Here is a 23,034-nt window from a genome sequence, read left to right on the forward strand (position 1 = left end):
TTTCGTGATAATGTATAAAATGCAGGAGAAAAAAAGCGAAAATGTTAGGAACTAAAAACGTAACATTTTTACCAATTATTATTTCCAAGAGATATAAGATTTTTTTTTTTTTAATGTAGACGAAGACGTATGTACGTCGGATTGGCGGGAAAATTTGAGTAAGTGTGGCCTGTGGGTTGCAGTCTTCTTCTTTTTTTTTTTTTTTTGGGGGGGGAGTCCTTGCTACAGTCGCTTCATCTTTAAATTGCTCAGGAACAAAAGCTTGTCATATCAGCATCACCACCATGCACCATCATCATCATCACCCCACCTCTTTTTCCTCACTTGCACGTAAAGGAAAGAATACGATAGTGAGAGAACTAATCAATAGCATACCCAATGAAATGGGCCACACACGTATTCATTCACTGTTGAAGCCCCAGGAATCCTGGCTCCACCTGATAGGAAGCCTACGTCTTTCCACACGCAGATTCACAGTCAGCTTGTTTGCTCGTCTTGCTGGTTGAGTTCCGTTACAGAGGGAACCTCAAATGCCAACAGCATCGTTTTAACAAGCAGAAAGAAAAAAGTACTGTCATGAAACAACTGAGCTATTATACAGTTCCTGTTATATGTTTATAAAAGTTACTGAAAGTTAGGCAACGCCATCAGGAAGCGACATCAGACAGTCCTTCCGACGACTGTAATAGAGGTGCCAGACCCTTGCCCATGGGCGTCAAGAAGGGGGGGGGGGGAAGGGGGACAGTTGCCCCCCCTTGGAATTCCAAAGTGTGTTTCGGTTCTTGTTCAAGGATGGTTGAGAGATTTGAGTCGATTCATGCATTCTGTCACTTTATGCATTTGGTGTAAGTCACGTAACTCATGTAAGTATATGCCTATGCCTGTGTAGAGTGTGTGTATTTTGATGTATTATAGCCGCACATATATGTATGATTCCTTTTACTTTGCCCCTGCCCCCTTACAAAAAATCCTGCGGACGTCCCTGCCCTTGTCATACACACCTTCGTACAAAATTCATGCAGCTCTTGTCAGTTCCCTAGACCCGTTAGCTTACGTACCTCTCTCTATACGTGTATTTTGTCTCTATTGCCAGACGCCTTCTTCCCTTAAGGGGTGTCTACAGTCAAATCGCCTCCACGTCCTCCTGTTCTCTGCCATTTTGTTGCCCTCCCTATAAATCACACATCCCCTCTCTTCGCTCAGGTGTGGACTAGGAGTGGGCTACTAGGAGCCTGAGGCTAATTTTCCTGAAAAACAAATAAACTACAAATATACACACATACAAAAATGCACATATACATACATTGATTAATAAGCCACTGTTATGTCAGACTGCTGCAAAACATAAAGGAAACGTTTGCCACTGTATTTTCCATTTATTAAAACTAGATAAAGACAAAATAAAGTATGTTGCTGCCAATGTATTATTTATTGGGACCTCCACGAACTTGAGGCGTGAGGCGCCACCTTTTTAGCCTCCATTCCATCCCTTTATCTCATCCTTGTTTTCCCCCTCCTCTTCCATCTGACTCACGTAACTCTCCTAGTCAGCCTCTCATTCTCCATCATCTCCACATATTCAAACCATCTCACAGTATTTTTCTTAACACTTTCAGTCAAATCGACATCAACACCATGTTTCTTTACTTCCTCCTTATCTGTTCGTCTCTTCATGTAACTCCACATGCTTTTTCACTGCTCTAACTCCTGATTTATGTCCTTCCAACAGGGTTCAAGCTTCACTTCCATATGTTAGTTTGGCGATCACAGTACTGTCAAGCAGCTACTTCTTCGCTTTCAAGTTCTCTTCAGTTTTCCATCAACCGGGAACCTTTCTTCCTTACTGTACTCTTTCAAGCCCTTCATCCTCTAAACTTCCATCCTTACTCCTCACACTACTTAAGTATTTGAATTCACTCACATTCTCCATTTCTCCACCAACCAGACTCATTGTGTATTCTGTGGCTTCATTTCTCTTAAAGACCATAAATTTACTCATCTACATTCGCTTAACTCATTGTGTATTCTGTGGCTTCATTTCTCTTAAAACGATAACTTCACTCTCATCTGCATTCGCTTATACAGTATATGCTAAATCTTACACAAATCCTCAAATCCATTCACCAAGCCTTGCTGTTCAAGCTCATCTCCACCGAACAATACAGTACCGTCAACAAAAAAGTACAGGATGTTTTCAAACCCTACCCTCAGATCCATTCACCAAGCCTTGCTGTTCACGCTCATCTTCACTGAACAGTACAGTACAGTCAACAAAAAACAGTACAGGATGTTTTTTTTTTTTTTTTAACTCCATCCACAGTATATATATATATATATATATATATATATATATATATATATATATATACACACACACACACACACACATACATGCGTACGTACATACGAGTATATACTGAAAAACCACGGAGACATGGCACATCCCCGTTTCAATCCAACATTCAAATCAGTGAACTCATTTAGTTCAATATCCACACGTAGTGCAGCCCTAGTGCCCTCATTTACTCTTTGCAACTTTTAACAACTCTCCTCTATTTCTTGTACATTTCACATTCCCTGTGTGCCTACTCTGCCATATGCTTTCTCCGGGTTCATGAGGGTAGCATACAACTTTTATTCCCTTATCTAGATACTTTTCCACCAACGAGAATCTGATCCACACAACCTCTTTCCTTCCTGAAACCTCCTCGTTCTCCTCCAACTAACGTTTCGTTATTCCCCTGACTTTCCCGATAATAATGAATACCAAATATTTTTCCAGTTACAAGATAACATATACTCCAATGATTGCCACACACTTCTTTTTTCCCTTTTCCTTTATACTGTATACAGAGGAACAGTGATTCCTGACTTTCAGTCCTTCGAGTCCTTATCTTCCTCGCAGGGCAATCTGCACATCTTCCATATCCATTCTGTCACTAACCCTCCATCAGTCCCTGGGGCTTTGTCTAATTTGGCTTTCTTCAATACTTCTACTATTTCCATCCTACTGATTCCCACCCCCCCGCTCGCCTCTTATTCTCTCAGCTATTCCCCAATCACTTATACTTGTACTACTTTCGTTCGTTATATTCAACAAATTCCTGAAAATGTTCCCTCCGCCGACTCACTTTTTCTCCTTTCACCGCCAACATTCTGATATTTTTATCATCAACTACTGTTTCACTTGTCACCAGTCTTACCTTCTTGACCTCATTCCCAAACATTTTTTTTTTTTTTTTTTTTTTTATCCCATCACTTTTCACTCAGATTTCTTCCAATCTCCGCACATATTTATTTTGGCCTACCACACCAGGCACACCTCCCACCTTCAAACTCGCTCATGTCCATCCTTTTTACCTTTCCTTTCACACCCATTCTTGGTGTCCACAGACCTCCTTACCAGCGTCGGAATTATGGAGGGGGGAGGGGGGACACAAGGGGCAACTCCCCAGCACTTGAGTGGCCTCCAACCTTGAGCTATTTTGTAAAACACCAGGGAAGATTCTATTGGGGTGGGGGGGGAGTGTTATTGCTCCCTTACTGCGATTTAGAGGACGGCCAAAGTATCTTTTGGCCAACCTAACTGACGGCCTAACGTTTGGGTTTCTCATACGATCAGTATTTACTGACAATATTATGTTGTCAGTATTTTAATTACTGACAACCGCCACCTCAGACCAGTATTTCGAACATCCCTCTCAGGCAGTACTATAATTTTACGTGCATTGCCTCTGCTTCAGGCTTGTTTGCTTGGGTGATGGACCATTCGTTTTAACTTGACGAGGATAGAAATCTTTTAGAATTTTAAGTTCCATAGACAATTTAAGCAATTTCACGTTCCCTCCCCAACTTCTTAGGAACACCAATAGAGAATGATATTTAGCTTCATGCATAAGCTCTAAGACCCAGGTTCCACTCTCAGCGTCCAGGGCTCTTATCATCCCCGTCACTACTTCTAAAGGTTCCGCAGCCTTCCCATTTTTCACATTTTCCAAAGCTGTCTGAACTTCGTTTTTTCCTGTAGTCCCCACTGGGCCTTCCACCATCTCATCCTCCTCTGATCTTTATTTTTCGGTATTCACTAATTTCAAAAAATTTCATCCACCTCTTTTTAGCATCCTCCTTCTGCAGCAGTTCCCCTGTTATGCTCTTAACTATGCCGATGTCTCCCTGATCCTTTATATACTGTGTGTGTGTGTATATATATATATATATATATATATATATATATATATATATATATAAAGTAAATAAATACATAAATATATGTACATATATGGTATTATGTACATATACACATTGGTGAATATATATATATTTACAGTATCTCTCCTGCGCGCGCGCGCGCGCGCGCGCGCGTGTGTGTGTGTGTGTGTGTGTGTGTGTGTGTGTGTGTGTGTGTGTGTGTGTGTGTGTGTGTGTGGTAGATGGTGGCGACCATTATCCACTCACTTGATGTTGTGCTGCCTTGTTCTTCCTTCATCTTCATCATTCTTTGTCTGTGTCTGCCCCCTCTAATCCTGTTTATCCCATCTTTCCTGTCAGGTGGCTTTATATTGAGTGGCAAGCCTAAAGGTTTTACCCATACTTGTTCCCTACGTGTCAACAAGTGGCTTGGCGAAAGGTTAGTGCCCCTCCCCTTAAAACAACGAACTCAAAGACAAACGGCCACCCTTTTTCGGACTGTGGTGTCTGGATATATACGAGTACAGTATATACAGCCCCATCTGGGAGTTATGGGGCTTGAGCTGGGCTTCAGTCTTATTAATTGTGGCGCGGTGAGGGTGACGAACCTCGCAGGTTCCTGAGCTGCATTATATGAACAATAATATCCATCCACCGCTTGTCAGGCTGGAATGTCTTAACCCACTTGGCGCTCAGGCATCATTTGGTTACCACATAATACAGGTGTCCCCTCCTGCCACGAACTGTATCGATATTAATCCCTTCACTCCGATGGTGCAGCTTTTTTTTTTTTCTTTTTTTTTTGCCAGCACCGGATAATTATATTTAGCAGTGGAGAAAGATTTCGAACTGGGGAGTTAGAAACAGCCTTCACTAATCCCTGTATATACTACTAGAGGTACGTCCTACGTTGAATAAGACCATCTGGTGATAAGAAGCCAAAAAATGTCATTAGATTTAATGGGTTATAGAGACATAAACTGCACACAGTGATACATGAAGGTGTGTCGTGCTAAGAAAATAACTTGGGAAGAAGTATTGATTTATCGCTATTATGAATTCGGCTCATACTCTTTGGGTAGGTGCTGGAAAGGGACGCCTTCATGTGGCTGCACCGATATATCCGGTAAAGGCGGCCCCACTACCTGTTGTAAAAATTCCCTCAACTACATCCCTATCCCCCGAAAATGAGCATGGTAGACTATCGGAGAAGGATAACTTAAACCTGCGGTCCACTGAGTTCACGTTCAAATGAGGCTGGGACTACGACTACTACTACTGCTGCTACTACTGCCGCTACTACTGCTGCTACTACTGCTACTGCTACTGCTGTTACTGTTACTGCTACTGATACTGCTACTATTACTACTACTATTACTCCTTCTTCTTCTTCTTCTACTACTACTACTACTACTACTACTCCTTCTTCTTCTACTACTACTACTACTCCTTCTCCTTCTTCTTCTACTACAACAACAACAACAACAACTACTACTACTACTCCTTCTTCTTCTACTACTACTACTACTCCTTCTTCTTCTTCTTCTACTACTACTACTACTACTACTACTCCTTCTTCTTCTACTACTACTACTACTCCTACTCCTTCTTCTTCTTCTTCTACTACTACTACTACTACTAATTCTCCTTCTTCTTCTTCTTCTACTACTACTACTACTACTCCTTCTCCTTCTTCTTCTACTACTACTACTACTACAACTACTACTACTACAACTACTACTACTTCTCCTTCTTCTTCTACTACTACTACTACTTCTACTCCTACTACAACTACTACTACTATTACTACTACTACTACTACTTCTACTCTTCTTCTTCTACTACTACTACTACTACTTCTCCTTCTTGTTCTTCTTCTACTACTACCACTACTACTACTCCTAGTACTACTACTACTACTACAACTAGCACTACTCTTTAGGAATCAGCCCTGCTTCCATCATTTCATCAAATACGGACAGCAGCCTGGATTTCAATGCCTCATCGTCCGCAAGCTTCAGTATCTTGGCCTCAAACTTCTGCTCCATCTCTTCCCAAGTCTGATTTCCTTCATCTCTCTTGTCTTCTGAAGCTTCGTAATCAACCATGGAAATAGGTATGGCCGTCATGGCGGTGATTACACCCTGCAAATATTTGTCCCTAAACTCCTGGAAGAACTCGTGTCGGGTAAAAATCGGCGTCTTTCCAGCGGCTTCCATGATGGCAGTAAAGGTGGCATGGTAGCTTTCTAGGAGTGAGGTCAAGTTTTGCCGTCTCGCCTTCTCCGTCACGCTGCTGTACACGAACATGTTCAGATCTGTGGAGATATTTATTATCTTAACCAGGTTAAAAGACAGGCTTGCCAGTTTAGCGTTTTTGGCGCAAGATCTGGATATATTCACTTCTATTTAGCTAAAACTATTAACATCACCTGCAAGAAATATAGCGGTATATCATTTCACAATGTTTTACTGAAAGTATAGAGATTTCAGCACTGTTTCTGTCGATGTTCGGGGATTTTAGTATTTAGTGGCCTCTAGTGTTTCAAACGCAGTGTGCCCAAGCATCTCGAATTGAAGAGATCTTGAATTTGACTCTCTGTTATCTTGTTTTTGTTTTTTCTTGGAGGGAACAAACTTGCAGGCATCTGGCCTTTGGGTCCTTTTTCTTCCGTGCACTAAAAAAAGGTATTCTCATACTGCGAAGTTCTAATAATGCTAATTCAGGTACTATTAATGCTACAGCGGATCTTCGCTCTTCAGTGGAAAGCTTATGAAAAAGTGGGAAGCGTTACTAACGCGACCTTTCTCAAAATTTGCCACCAGGATGATGAGAAAAGACAAAAAGCACCATACTGAGCACCAAACAGCACCAAAAATGTGTTATTTCGGAGGATATTAAGGCAACAGAGGATCTATTAGCACTATAATTCCTTTGAAAAGGTGTTAGGTATCACTTTTCTAAAAACTTGCTCTTTTTTTAAAAAGTGTCAAAATTGAGTACTCAAACTGTGTTGCCTCAGGACCTATTAAAGCTACAGCGGGCCTACACACATTGCTAGAAAGTTTATGGAGGAGTAGTAGTGTTACTTACCTGCTTTTTCACATAATTCGCCTCCATATTGCTGGAAAATGCCACAAAAGCGTCAAACTGAAGCAAACAGTTTTCATTCGTGCGATGCAGGATGGTGCCATTTTTGGCAACATGCCCTATACCGTTACGCTAGACTAAAGCTGTGTGTGTGTGTGTGTGTGTGTGTAATTCACCGGGTCGGTCAGGATCACCTGATGGTCGTGATCGTCAGCTTTTACCCTCCCGGAAGGGAGCTGAGAGCTCATATAGTCCGATCTAAGGGCAAGGCTGTGACCTTCACACACGCACACACCCGTCCCCTTGCTCAAGGGGGACAGTAACCACCCACTTCGTCAGTGAAACTTTTCGCAACCTGAGCGAGGCGCGAACTCCCGTCTACCAGATGGCAAGCGAGAACGTTACCACTGCACCAGCGAGTGGTGTGTGTGTGTGTGTGTGTGTGTGTGTGCTTTAACTCCTCCAAGACCATATGATGAATACAAAAGAACCTTCGCAGGTGAGTTTGGCTGGTTACTGGGAAGGTTTTCCACTATACATAATTTTGCACTCATAATTATTTGGAGGGTCAGCCCCCTCACCAAACTGAAAATTCTCAGAAAGAGTGAAAGGATGGCAGAGATGATACTGATAGCTTAGTACATGTTGTACAATGAATTCTCATAAACAATGCAATATTTGAAGTGTGTGTGGCCCCCTCAATGATTCTTAGGGGTAGTCCCCCCCCCTAAAAAAAAAAAATGTTCAGAAATATGGGAAAGTGAACATATGGATTTCAACGAGGCCTCTCAGGTCAGTTTGTCTGATTCCTTGATTATGCAAATTTGGTTAAGGGGGATCAATTCCCTCATGAAATTAGACATTCTCAGTGGTGAAAGGAAGGTAGATCTGGCTTTGATATCTTAGTGCAAGTTGTATAATGGTCTCGCATCCGTAATGCTATACTTGAGGAGTGTGTTCCCCCTTAATGGTTCTTGGGGGGTCAGTCCCCTCCCAAAAATAAAAATTATCAGAAACAGGAGAAAGACGTGAATAAAACTTCCCATATGAATTCATCTGTTTCTCTGAAGGTCTTCCACAATTTTCCAACCATGATTCTGGAAATGGGGGTAGCCCCCCTCACAAATTATAACATTCTCAGGATTAGTGAAAGAATGGCTGATATGGGTTTGATATCTTAGTGCATATTGTACAGTGGATTATTATCCGTAATGCGAAATTTAGGAAGCATGATCCCCCCACTGATTCTTGGGGGTCAGCCCCCGTCGAAAAAATAATAAAAAAATATGTGATTGTGAGAACACAGATTTAAAAGAAATCGGCATCTCTCTCTCTCTCTCTCTCTCTCTCTCTCTCTCTCCCTCTCTCTCTCTCTCTCTCTCTCTCTCCCTCTCTCTCTCTCTCTCTCTCTCTCCCTATCTATCTATCTATCTATATCTAGATATGCAGAGAGAGAGAGAGAGAGAGAGAGAGAGAGAGAGCAGGAATGGGTATGCTGTTTCCATGTTTTCACTGAATGTACAGAATGAAATTGCGCATTTTATTTATCATATATAATTCGTCAACATAATGCTGACACAGCCAAAAACAAAAATCAAAATCACCAGACTGAGCAGAACTGAGTCAAACGAATGTGCCCCGCTAGGCAATGTGTGAGCAATTATTAAGCAATTACGGTAGAATGGCACACTTGTTTTTCTTTTAGGTAAAAATAACTTTGGGAAGTTTGCTTTCTCTAACACGTTCACACTTTCAAGTGTGAACGCCTATATCTTCACTTTACTAAACAGCCACGGCCTACACGCCTATGATACACTCAAACTTCTGGGTTAAGGCATTCACAGGATAAATTAAACAAAGAAACCTCTGGATGGGGCAGCAATCTCCATTAAAGACAACATATACTACAAATTCCATTATGACTTCCTGCTAGATGTGGTGGCTGTAGATGTTCAAACCTACACTAGCATTGCACTGGTCGCCATACCTTACTGTCCACCCTCTCATTCCCGATTTTACTAAACTGTCCAGGAAAAACACTCAATGTACTCCTGGGTGACCAAAATGCGTAACATCCCACGCTACGAACACGCAGGTTAGACACGACAGCAAAACAAATGGCCTGACTGACCACAGATAACGTACATTAAATACACTGGACCCCCTTATAAGACACATATTTTAATCACCCACATCATACACGACACCAGGCATCATTTTCTTCTAACTATTCAACATTATCACAACACACACAATACACTGGTCTCTCTCATGAGGAGTGACCACACCCTCACCGTTGCCATAATCACCACATCCTCCATTTCACATCCTCGATTTTTGAGATCACAAAATTCGCAGACTAACTCAAACACAATGGTAAAAAAGCACACACACGTAGCGAACACATCCACCCTGCACAATTCCACTTGACACTCTAACGAACAAAAGGTGCATGCAATGCCACCGTGCATCTATATGCAGTATGACAAGCGATTTCCACCCTGCTTTCAAATTTCGGCAACTTTTGGGTAGCACCTCATATATATACGGTAAATATATATATATATATATATATATATATATATATATATATATATATATATATTCGAATCCCAAGCTAGCCAGATCCTTGGACAAAGTTGTTCCCTTGTCCCTGTTTACCCAGCAGCACCAGAGAAAACTTGACTGCCTTTATAATCCAAGTGTAGTCAAGACAGATTTAAGCCTTCTCGGTAAGCGTAACAATAAACAGTTCGGGTTGGTCGTGTTTTTGTGCATTAATATCTATTCAGTTGTGGCTGTGACGTGCTTGGGTAGCTATATGAGTAAAGATTAAATTAGAATATCTATGTCTAATCTATTATCTACCTGTCTATCTGTCTCTCTATATGTCTGTAGTGCTTAAGCTCCATAAGTAAGTAAATATGGTACCTGTGGCTGGGGAAGTATAGCGCATCAGCTGGAAGTCCAACAGCATCACGTCAACTGGATCACCGTCTTGATTGTACCTGAGGGGGATGGTACTCAGTTAACCCCTTCACTCCTAGGTCTCTTTAAATTTTCCATTTCTGGTGCCATCAGACGATTTAATTAAACTTTAAAGCAACTTTGCCAAATGAAAAAGGAAGATGTAACCCTCCTTCTCCCATTCATTAGTTAGGGTAATGTCTTAGGTAATACAGTATTATACAGCAAGAAATTGTTTAGTGGCAGCACCAGTAAAGTAAAACAGATAAGAAGGAGCACTCAAAATCGAATTACTTTGGCCCAGCGCGATCCATAGCACTTCCACCAAGTTTAGTCCAAACTGGGTCAAAACTATTAAAGCCGACCCTGCCCTATGGCTTTCATAATTAAGTTTCTTTTGACATTGACATGTGATTGAGTGTTCTCAGCATCGACTGTCTGGAAGTTACGTTTTGTCAGGATTGTCGGGAAGTTGTATTTTGTTTTGTGGGCGCAGTGCATGAGGGTGGACATTAAAGTAAAAGCAGAATGGGTTGCTTGTGAGATGCGTGTTGTGATATGAGAGTGAGGTGCATGAGCATTAGGCTAAAGTGAGGTAAGAGTGGATTGTTAGCGAATTGTACTTTGTGTTGGTACTGAAGAGAGAGGAATAACCACACTTACCTGAAGAGAAGATTGGTACTCCAGCAATCACCATGACAGGCAACACTGTACTGACTGCTGCCCAACTGCACCTTAAGTACATCTTTAACTTTCGGCACAAGCTCCTTCACCCAGGTCAGGACGCTTTGGCTTGCATTCAACTTCTCCAACAGCTCACATGCAAGCTTTAAGTGGAGCTGAAAGAAGCTGACAATAGGGTCTTCGCCGTTGTCAGTATAGTCACTCCAACTCTTGACAAGGAAGTCGTAGGTGCGAGCTACGTCATGGTTAGCAAGTAGGAGGTGTGAAGCGGCGTGCAGTCGAGCTAGTTCTTCAAGCACTAAACTGGTGTGGGCAGAATCAAGTCTACATTTCCTGTCAACAGTCCTGAAGCCTACAGGACGTAGATCTTGTAAAAATAAGACTTCTCTTTCAGACTCCAGGCTGGAATGGAAGTACTGAGGGGTATTCAGAGGCCTTTCTCCAATTTCCGCCAAAAGTGAATTCAGCTGTGGCAGGAGAATGGCGTAGAAATTGACCTCCTTATGAAACATGGCTCGAGCAACATGTAAATCATCACTCCTGCACGCGTTTGTCTTGACGATGTAATCCACGTGAGAGTGGTGGTTGGCGAGGGTGTAGTACACTCTGACGCTGGTGACGTAGCAACCGTAGTTGTCACCCTGTTTGGTAAAGTCTTGCACCATCCACAAGGTCTGTGGGGAAGTGTTCATTAAAGATCACCCTAAGGGTCGTAAGGTTTTTTAACTTTAATTCTAGCTAACGGCAGATTATTTATTCACTTGCGAATGACTTACCGTCCTCTTAGTATAAATTAGTATTTGTGAGAAACATATCTACGTCGTTGTGAGTTTTTTTTTTTTCTCAGAACTGTGAATGTCTCAGAACTGTGAATGCTCTGTTGTTCTTTACATTTTACCAATCCTGGTTTGGTTGTGTATGAGGTTATGTTTACGAGAAAAGGTAAAAGTAAAACTAGGCGATTTTATACATAATTTAACATTAAGGTATGCGTAGCTTTCGACACTTGTATGACTGAAGTTAAGCGTATGATCTATAACTTATCCAGAACATAGGCCTAATAAAGAAAACGAATATTGTACCATGTGAGCATCCCTGCCCTTGTCCCTCTTCAGCGCCTCACTCACGTGGCTCTCCGTCACTAGGCTGGACGGTGTAATGGTGGTGGTGGTGGTGGTGGTGGAGAGGTCGTAATCGGCTGAAACGAAAGTATCGCCAAGTTTACTCCCATTTCAACTGGCAGGGATTTCCTATAACTGAATAAAATCCTTTTGCCAAATATGTTAACTGTAGCTTACCAGTGAAAGGGTTAAAGGAGACTATTCATAAACCCTTCTCAACGAGGGAGATCTATTCAGCTGAATGAAATCGTAGTTATCAATGAAAAAAGAAAAGTGTTCACTTGGGATATATATATATATTTTTTTTAATTCAGTGAATCTGACCTGTGATCCATATCTTTCATGTTCGAATTTGGCCATTATGGCTAATAGCAGCGAAAAAAAGAAAAGAAAAAAAAAAGAGTAGATCAAGGATTCCAAATGCGATTTCAAACAGATGAACAAAGACATGAAGAGATATTGCGAATGGAAGGCGATTCTTTGGCTCAGTTTGTTTGGCACTGGCTTCATGTTTGGGTGACGTTCTGAAGTGGGTCTGAGATCCAGTGGCTGCATGCTACTGATTTTGTGTGTGTGTGTGTGTGTGTGTGTGTGTGTGTGTGTGTGTGTGTGTGTGTGTGTGTGTGTGTGTGTGTGTGTGTGTGTGTGTGTGTGTGTGTGTGTGCAAGGAAAAAGGAACCAAAGCCCAGAAGCCTGCAAGATTATTCCCTCCAAGGAAAAACAAAAACAAGATAACAGAGAGCCAAATTCATGATCCGTTAATTTCGAGGTGGCTGGACACACTACGTTCAAAAGACTGGAGGTTATACACAGTAAGAAATACAAAGGCAGACAGTTCCAGAGTTGACCTGTTGCATCCATGGAGGACTGGGGGTAACAGTTAATTCTTGCTTTAGAGAACTGGGCACAAAAGGGATGAGAGTTTGTTGCTAGACGGATGCTATGCACTCGCCGTAGTGGTGGAGGGATGCAAGAAGACAGCTCAGAGGAGCAGTGACCACTGAAATAGCGATAGTTAATTAAGAGATAAAGATGCAACAGTGCAGCGAAGAGACAAAGGTTGAAGGGAGTTTGTAAGAGGAGGAAAGTCAATGAGACGAAAAGTTTTAGACTCCAGCTTGTTGAAAGGGGCTCCATGTGGGGAGCCTCTCCACACATGAGAGGTGTACTCTACACAGGGGTAAATAAAACCCTTGTATAAAGTCAACATTTGTGCAGGGGTAAGGAATGCACAGGATCGGCTTAGCACACCTAATCTCTTGGAAGAAGATTTTACAAAAGATGTAATATAGGATCTTTCCAAGATAAATGCCAAGAGAATGAAACCCCAAGTATGTTTAAAGATGATGCGGGATTGAGTTGGATAGTTAAAAATTATAGGGCATCACTGTGGAAGATTTTGACGTGTTGAAAGATGTAAGAACTTAGTTAATAACAACAAGATTACTTTTACCGTAATCAGAGATATGAGCCAAGTCAGACAATAGGTGTGGCATAGTCTCATCCCTCGTTTGTTGAAGCAACTGCTGAGACTGATGCAGTCAGAAACGAATGGAAATGTGAAGGGTGGAGTCATCTGCTTATAACTGGACAGGGTTAGGTGTTCAGCTTAGAATGTCATTGATGATTATAAGGAAGAGAGTTGGTGATAGAACAGAGCCTCAAGGAACACCACTCTTGATAGCTCTAAGAACGGTGGTCGCCTACAACGGCAGCTATAGAATGACTAGAAAGGAAGCCAGAGATGAAGGCACAGACAGAAGGATAGAAATCAAAAGAGGGTTTGGAAATTAAAGATTTCTGCCAGAATCGATCGAAAGTTTTAGAGACGTCAAAAGCAATGACAAAGCTTTCGCCAAAGTTCCGAAAGGAGGATAGCCAAGAGTCAGTAAGGTAGGTGAAAAGACCGCCAGAGGAGCGTCCCTGGCGGAAACCATACTAACGATTGAAAGGAAGGTTGTGTTAGGAAAAATGCTTTAAAATTTTTCGTCAAGAATAGATTAAAAAAAATAAACTTTGAAGTACAGGATGTTTAAGCAATTGGGCGATAGTTAGGGGGCAGGGAATGGTCATCCTTCTTTGGGACAGGTTGAATGAGAGCAAACTTCCAACGAGAAGGAAAGGTATAAATTGACAGACAAAGGCGTAAGAGCTCACCTAAGCGGGTTGTATGCAGAGAAGCGCAGTTCTTGAGGACAACAGGAAGGATCTCATCAGGTCCATACGCCTTGTTAGTACTGAGGCCAGTGATGGCAGAAAATACATCAATTGAAGAAATTTTAATACTAGCCATGAGGAAGTCAGAGGGGGGGCAGTGATGGAGGAAGAGCACCGGAATCATCTAAGGTGGAACTGGAGGAAGAAGTCTGAGCGATGAGTTCCTCTTTATCGGTAGACGAACAGCTATAGACCATCGGAGTGGAAAAGAGGAGGTAAAGACGATGAGGCCAAGTTATTTGAAAGGTTTTTGGGAAGGAATTAGAAGGTGCTGGAAGTATTTGAGTTGGAGAGTTCAGAGCATATAGGAAGAATGAAATTATATTCAGCAGAGAGAAGAACAGACTTAACTAGCACGATTCCAGGCAGAAACATTAAAGAGATGAGATTCAGGGGTGGGATGGCTCCGGTACCATTTGTAGCCCTGCTCCTTATTGTGGACATTAGAACAAGCGTAATTAAGCCAAGTTTTTCTTTTTTTTCTTTTTGCATTAGTCACAGGATAAAAGAATATATGCCTCGTGCCCGAGAAAATAACCTCTGTAGTGCGAAAGGCACACTCAGACATGAATGTTAATTAACCAACAGCAATTAAGTAACCAAACCTAAACCATGCCACTATGTACTGTCACTACCTTTTGTTTCACTGCATGCGCCTTGTATCTCTCCTTCCATCCTCCTCCCGCCTCCCCCAACCACTTTATTCCTTCAGTCCGAGGGCGACTTTCAAATATGGTTCGTGCCGATTAAACTATTGAAGTCTGCCGAGAAAATTTTCAAACTGGAGTGGTTAGATATAGCTTTCATTAACCTTGTCAGTATAAAAGGGCTTTTGGAACCTGAACTGTTGCCCGCAGGTAGGGAGAATATAATAAAACTAGAAAGCGCTCACAGAGCACATACCTCCGCCAATGCCATTGCTATTGAAAAGGATCCGGACCCGGATCCATGGATATAGGATCTGGATCCAGATCCGCCTCCAAATTTAATCAATTCTCTCTTGGTCTATGACCCACCTTTCCACAAGGTTTAATTGAAATTCACTGAGAAGTTTTGGAGATATTGTGCGGGATACTTCGGATCCACATCTGGATCCGCCCCAAAATTTAATATTGCTTCCTTGGCCCATGGCCCACCCTTCCCAAAATTTCATAAAAATCCTTTCACAGCTTTCTGATTAATCATGGATCCGGATCTGTGGATATACGATACGGATCCGCATCCGGATCAACCCCAATATATAATAAATCTTTCTTGGTCTTTGACCCACCTTTCCACAAAAATTCACTGAAATTCAATGAGAACTTTTGGAGATATTGTGCGGGATACTCTGGGTCCGGATCCGGATCCGGCCCAAAATTTAATCATTTATTCACTGGCCCTTGGCCAGCCCTTACAAGTTTAATTAAAAACCTTTTCTAATTATTTGAGTAATCCTACTAACAGACAAACAGACAGACAGGAAAACAAGCAAACAATTTCAGGTTAAAACATATACGTCCTGGCGAAGGTAAATAAAGACTGACAACACTGCCAAAGGAATAAAAGATGGTCTTCCCCCACTCCTCATCTTCACCCCCGCCTCCCCCCCCCCCACAAAAAAAAAAAAAGTCTCTGACACTCAGTGAGGTGACTGTTCCCACCCCCAATTCAGAAACTGGAAAGCTTCCTACTGTACATTCGTGATGCCACATTTCACTGAAGATATGTGTTAGTATGGTTCGATCTTAACCCCGTAAAATAATTTAAATGACCTAAATCCAATAACGAGAAAGATATTTTGGGATATTTATCCAAAGAACAATTGTACCAAGACTGATGTGAACTGGTAAGGAAATGAAGTAGTCGCACCAAAATGAAAAGTATTTGGGAGAAAGAAAAATGTAATGATGAAGAAAGTAACTGAACAAGTCCAGTATGATCTCCACTTTAGTATAAGACCATACTGACGTGCAGTGGTTAACCCCTTAACCAGGAGACGTCTCTCTTGGATTTAATAAAATCGTTTGCTGGAATAAGAATAAATTAACAAAATCATGATGACGTTGAAGTGACTGATGGCCGCTGAATAAAAAATCTTTCGGTTAGAGAGGTCCGTCCTTGAGCAAAATTAACCCCTTTGGTTCGGTGATATATTTTATTTGTTTTTCCAGCTTTATGAAAGTTTTGCCGAACTTCAGATGTTCACTCTTGAGGTGTTAGATTTGACCTTCATAAATCTCTTGATAATCTGAAGTCTTCTGAGTCACATGAAAGCGAACAGAGGAAGCCTCTGCAAGCAAACGTGCCCCTGCAACTAATACTGAGAAAAAGGAATGTGCTAGGCCAGACGCTATAACCAAGCAGACGACTGAGTTAGGACAGTACCGGTACTTCACTTTAGGTTTAAAATCATGCCTCCAGTTTTGTGAGGGTCTTACATCTCGAATCATACGATAGAGAGAAAGTGCAGAAGTCTGCCAAACTTTGAGCAAGAATTTTTTATTTTCATCGCGTACATTTAGCAAGGCGAGGTTATATAGTTTGTGTGTGTGTGTGTGTGTGTGTGTGTGTGTTGCCAGAACATCTCGAAAATTTGTGGACGAATTTTCACCAAACCTTCAGGATGTAGCATTTATGTGGATGTACAGATACACTACAGTATTTTGGTGAGGATTTGATCAAAGACGGGCGAATGCCAGCCGGCATATATTTTTTAATTTGGATTGGCCTTTTGTGAAAAGCGATGATTGAATTCCGTAAAGTTTTGCTTTTTTTTTTTTTTTTCTTTAATTTGATCTGTCCGTAACTTGTGAAATCACAGACACAATTGTCTTCCCAAACTCTGACGATTATATTTAAGAAAAGTCGAACCATTTGAAACACGCACTAGTAGAGATAGGGTTTTCATTGTATTTCACCAGGTGTAAATTCTCTGTGGACGGAACTGGGAAGATAGTTGTGTCTTTGACTGTACCATAGCCAACAACACATTTCGGCAGGTGATTAGCATTCGGCCCCTGAATGCTTTTGTTTCATTACATATGGTACTTATGTTTCTTAAGTCGGGCGATCCCTCAAATATGATTAACCCGAAAGCATTATTTTAACTCTTTTAATCTGGAGACATACACTTTATACTATTCCTGCAACCAACAAATATTACTCAGCTCCAAAACAGACCTCTAATTAGGAAGGAGTTACTACAGGCTGTATCTAGCTCCTCCAGTCAGAAAAACCCCTTATAAGATAAATAAAATTGTCTAAAAGTGGCAAAGAATAGCCAACAGCAACAACAACAAATGTAATTGGATTGAAGGAGTCCAGTCCTTCAGCGAATGAGCATCTTTATTTCACCTGTGCTCATGATGGCTGGGCAGGTGTATGTTTAATACATCGTGTCTGTGAACAAAGCAACTTAAACATATTTCATCTGACTCAAGTCAAACTTGGTTGAAGGATTTAGAGTCAGTTAAGGGTTGACCTGTTATCATTTTACAACAATAGGTCAAAAGTAAGCGTCATAAAGTTAGGTCAAACTTTAACTTGCTAGGTCAAACTTCAACTTAGCAATGTAAACTTAAATACTTTTCATCTGATTTAGACCAGATTTGTTGGAAGGACTGAGGGTAAGGCAAGGAAGTAGGAAGGTCAAGGTCACAGGACAAGATCAAAGTCTGACCCGTGTGTCTGTGTGTGAACAAAATTACTATAAGTATTGCTTTGATTTGGATTAGACTTGATGTATGAGTTGAGGAACAGCCATGGAGCTGACCTATTGTTTTTATTTCACTTCGTAAGATTTTGTGGTAGGCGGAGGCACTCACCATCCACTTACTCGATGTAGTGTTGCTTTTGGATGTCTACTCTTTCCTTTCCTCCATCCTTCTTTCCTTCCATCCTCTTCTGTCTTTCTTTCCTTCATTCTTTCCTCGTCCTTCTGCCTGCGGGTGACTTTACACTCCCTCTGCTGTCTCTCTTTCCTTCGTTCTTTCCTCTTCCTTCTGCCGTGGGTGACTCTACACTGAGTGACAAGCCAAATGGTATCTTGTACACCAGAAAACCATTTACTACACTGAGTGGTAACCATATAACCAAATTTTGGCCCCTGATGGTTTAGTGGATAATTAAGGCACTCCAATCGGATTGAGCCAGTGAAGGTTTACATCCAAGGTATGGTTGGGGTTTATTGCCCACGTAATGCCACTCAGAGATGAGTGAGGCTGGTTATCCCCATCCTGAATGTCAGGACCGACTTGCCTAGCCCCGGGCTTCTACGCTCCTCATGGGGCAATGTAGGATTGGATGACGAAATTAAATGAAATGATTGATTTAGAGTGTTATGTATTGTAAGAAAACTCTGGCATGTTTTGGAAGTCTCTGATTTGGCAACTGTTGTAGCTAGAGTAAACTAGAAGATTCAAGTGTAACACAGTATTATATAAGGATGCAAGAGAGAACAGAGGAGTTTGAGTTTAGTTTGACTTGTGGCCTTGCAAAGTTAGTGTAGCTCTGGGACTTCTGATATCAGTGAAGTGTAGTTGGCGAGCATACCGTGTAATTACATGGTAAAGACAACGAACGTGAAAAACTTGTTTACATTCAATGCCTGTGCTGCTCTGTGTTATTGTACACTGAAAGGCTGCCTTTAGGAAGAACAACTCACTGGGCGGGCAATGTCCTTCCCATACTGAACTGCTGCTGTTGGAACCCGTGCCAGTGTGGGACGGGGACCTAACAATATTTAACACGTAAAACAATGCAGGTTAAAAAAAAAAAAAAAAAAAAAAAAACAGGAAAAGGTCAAATTGGTGGTTGGCCTCAACAGTAAAATTTCTGAGGCAAAGGGTCAAATTGGCAGTTGAAAGTAAGGCGACGGCTGCATCAGCTGATGCCAGAGTTACAAATTTGGCAGTTTTTTGCTGGACCTAGACAGACTAATTGCTAACACTGAGTGGTACAAATAATGCGACATTCTTTATCGGTATTTAAGGGTTATTTTATTTCTTTAAAAACAACTCTTGGGTTTTTATATCCAGCTACTTTCTAGCACCTTTTAAGAGCAAACTCAACGATATATGTGATTATACAATATACAGCACACACCTTGGGCGGGTTCACGAACAAATGTGCTGCTGTAACTAAGATCTGCTTTCGCAGGAACATAAGGAGACATAGAAGAATCCTGCACTCTTCCTTGCTCATACTAACAGAGTCTTCTAAGTTTACCAAGCCAACGAGAATACTCTCCGCAACACTGGAAAACACGGTACATCATTATTCAGAAAAAGTTACTTACCCATAGTTGACGACGACGTAGACGGGTGAGACAAGAGTGGTGGATAGGCAGGACAGATAGTGAGGTAGGGGTGACGGTGAGACAGGGCAGGGATGGTGATCAGGCAGGGGTGGTCGTGAGGCAGGGAGAGGTGGTCAGGCACGAGTGATGGAGAAGCAGGGATGATAATAATGAGTCAGCGGTGGTGGTAAGGCAGGACTGGTGGTGAGGCTGGTGTGGTGGTGAGACAGTGATGAGGGTTATACAGGGGATGGTGAGGCAGGGGTGGAAGGCGTGGTGGTGAGGCAGGGGTGATGGTGAAGAAAGTGATGGTGATGCAGGCGTACTGGTGAGGCAAAGGTAAAGTCAGGAGTGGTAATGAATCAAGAGTACTGGTGAGGAAGGCACAAGTGGTCGTGAGACAGTAGGGCGCTGTGTGTGATAGATAACGACACCAGACTGCCTTCACTCTGACTGTAGTATCTCGCACTTTAAGGCAACACCTTACAGGATGCCAAATGTTACTTTGTAAAAACTCAGTCTCTCTCTCTCTCTGGTTTGCTAAACAACCCCTAAATTTGTTTTCAAATTACTGTACAGCTGATCTACAGTCCGTATAACTCTCTCTGATTTACTATATAATTCTTAAAAGTCTGTGGTCAATTAATATACAATTAATTTATAGTCCGTATAATTCTCTCTCCTCTCTCTCTCTCTGATGCAATCGATGGTGTTGCTGCGTCACACTCTCTCATGATTCAGGGCCATTCGTATTGTCAATCATTTTCGGCACCTCGCCTTATACCGTTCAGCGAAATTCATTGTGTGTGTGTGTGTGTGTGTGTGTGTGTGTGTGTGTGTGTGTGTGTGTGTGTGTGTGTGTGCTTTAACTCCTCCTAGGCTATTTGATGAATTTGAATGAAACTCCCCGTGTGATTTTGTTACTGGTAAGGTTCTCCGCTGTAAACAGTTTTTCATACATGTTTTTTAGATGGGTCAACCTCCCCACCATATACAAAAATTCTCGAATGCAGTGAAAGGAGGGCAGACATGGCTCTGACTTCTTAAGGCAAGTTGTACAGTCGTCCCAAGAAACTTCTGGATACTCTATATCGTCACTTCTTAGGCCGACTGTACAATCGGCACTCATCTGTGAGGCGATATTTAGGGAGCGTGACCTCCTCCCCATGATCCTTTGAGGGATCAGCCTCCTACCAATAATAAAAACGATCAGAAATAGGAGAAATATATGAATGAAACTTTCCAGGTGAGTTTGTCCGGTTACTCAGAATGTCTTCTACTGTATAAAATATTCCACCCACAATTTTTAGGGGGGTCAGCCCCCTCACATAATTGAAAATTCTCGGAAAATAATAGTGAAAGGAGAACAGATATGGCTTTGATAATTTAGAACATGTTGTACAATGAACTTTCATCCGTAATGCATATTTGGGTAGCATGTCCCACTCCCCCAATAATTTTTGGGGAGTCAACTCACTCCCCAAAATAAAAACGATCAGAAATAGGGGAAATATTTGAAAGAAACTTCCCGGGTGAGTTCATCTGGTTACACTGACGGTCTTCTACTATACGCAATTTTCTAACCATGCTTTTTAGAGGGGCCAGTCCTTACCAAATAATAAAAAAAAATATTAGAAATAGTGAAAGGAGGGCAGATGTAGCTTTCATATCTTAATAAATGGTGTAAAACGGACTCTCATCCATAATGCGATATTTGAGGAGCTTGACCGCCCCAGTGATTTTTGGAATGGGTAAGTCCCCTCCCAATAATGAGAACGATGAGAAATACGGGAGTGTGAGCACGTGGATTCCAGCGTAAACTGGCAATTATATTGCTGGACTGGGTATGTAGATTCATTGTTTTCTCTCAATGCACAGGAAGAAACTGCACATCTATATCATTTTTTTTTTTTTTTTTTTTTTAATAGTATCAACCCTGTACTCAAATCGAGAAAACTTCCAAGTAGTTCCGCATCATTATAGACCAATATCTGTGCTTTGTACACCTTCCAAATTATAGAAACGTTTATCTGAAAGAACATCACCCCCCGCACCTATGTCTCTGACTTCGAACATGGTTTCTGACCAAAGTATTCAACCACCACACACCCCAAGAAGTTGTCTCAACTCATTCTGGATGGCTTCAGCAAGTATCTGTCACCATTAAGAACAATGCTGTCAGCAAGAGACATACTCAAAACTTTTGACATAATATTCTAAAACACAAAATCTGAAACCCAAACACGGAAGATAACGATAAAAAATGGCTGGCCAACTTCCTCTGAGGCAGACAAGCCAAGGTATTCTACAAGAACCAAGTCATAATTTCAAAATGTTACCCAGTAGTATTCTGTTAGATTCAGTTCTAACTCCACCTGTGTCTACACTTACGAGAACAATAGCTAAGACGAAACGGTTTGACTGTCTCACTAGTTAAATAAACCATCATCATTTTCACTCTAGGCTGACATAAGTCTCAAACGCACCGTCAAGTGTCTCCTCTTTCACTAATCGTTTCCACTGGAAAGATCCCCTCAAATTCTACAATTTACTCAGGGCAAACAAATGAACTTTTCCCAGCATACAAGGAACATCACTGCAAAAACATCACGTTAACTGAATGTCTTGAAAACACCCATAGGTACTGTCTTTTGACAGCAAAATCTCAGAAAATATGTTACAAACAGTTCATTGGAACAATAGTGAGTTACGCAGCCCACGCTAGGGCCCCACCTGAGCCGAAACTAACATATAAACTAAAAACAGATAAATAAAAATGAAGCCTTAGGGGGAGTAATAGGATGCACTAACACCACAAATAGGGATCACCTACCTCAAGAAACAAAAAGAATTTTCGATGACCAATCACGTTTGAGTATGACAGGCATGCAGATCATTAATCAGGTCCTGACCTATCGCATCCTTGTAACTTAAGGGACTGGTCGAAGTTGTTGATTTCTTGCAGTTTAGTGGGTTCGTGTCCAGTTGAACATGGGACTGCAGCAGCAACAACAACGTTTTATTTCGTTCACAGTTTCTATATACGGCTGATAATCACTCTATATTTGACAAGGCTCATAGTACAGAAATATTGGTCAGGATTCTAAAGAATATAACAGACCTATAACAAATAAGGCTTGCCAATCTCTGCATGTGTCCTTGATGTGAGCAAGGTTTTTGATATGGTGAATTATTAGATATTTTGATCGGGGCATCCTCTTATTGGTATTCTGGTACATCCAACAGGAGTTCTTAATTAAATGAGGAAACATAACCTCTGATAACTTTCAAATCATACAAGGCACTGGACAAGGGAGGATACTTGTTAAAATACCCAGGGCCCTAACACGACAGGTCAAAATATCTACTGCAACTCCAGCTCAAAATGGAGCAGGTGAAAATACGTGCGCTCCGAGAAGCCACCCAAGAATCGCGGGGATACGAGTGCCCACCCAAGAAAGACACAGGGAGCCTGCTCGCCCCGCGACC

The 23,034-nt window shown here is 41.6% G+C and overlaps 1 protein-coding gene across 1 annotated transcript; it reads right to left on the reverse strand.

Moving 5' to 3' along the window:
- Positions 1-6,102: 6,102 nt before the first annotated feature.
- LOC145404870 (uncharacterized) lies at positions 6,103-22,760 on the reverse strand. The gene is made up of 8 exons (XM_080276372.1): positions 22,687-22,760; positions 19,353-19,503; positions 18,913-18,980; positions 14,208-14,287; positions 12,012-12,127; positions 10,909-11,603; positions 10,210-10,286; positions 6,103-6,505 (listed from the first exon to the last, which is right to left on the reverse strand). Exons 1-8 carry the CDS (start codon positions 22,758-22,760, stop codon positions 6,120-6,122), a joined length of 1,647 nt encoding a protein of 548 aa, XP_080132498.1. The 3' UTR covers positions 6,103-6,119.
- Between the last annotated feature and the right edge of the window lie 274 nt (positions 22,761-23,034).

Source organism: Coenobita brevimanus, chromosome 65, assembly GCF_032717465.1.
Source record: "Coenobita brevimanus isolate Jiangsu-jjx chromosome 65, ASM3271746v2, whole genome shotgun sequence".
Taxonomy (NCBI): domain Eukaryota; kingdom Metazoa; phylum Arthropoda; class Malacostraca; order Decapoda; family Coenobitidae; genus Coenobita; species Coenobita brevimanus.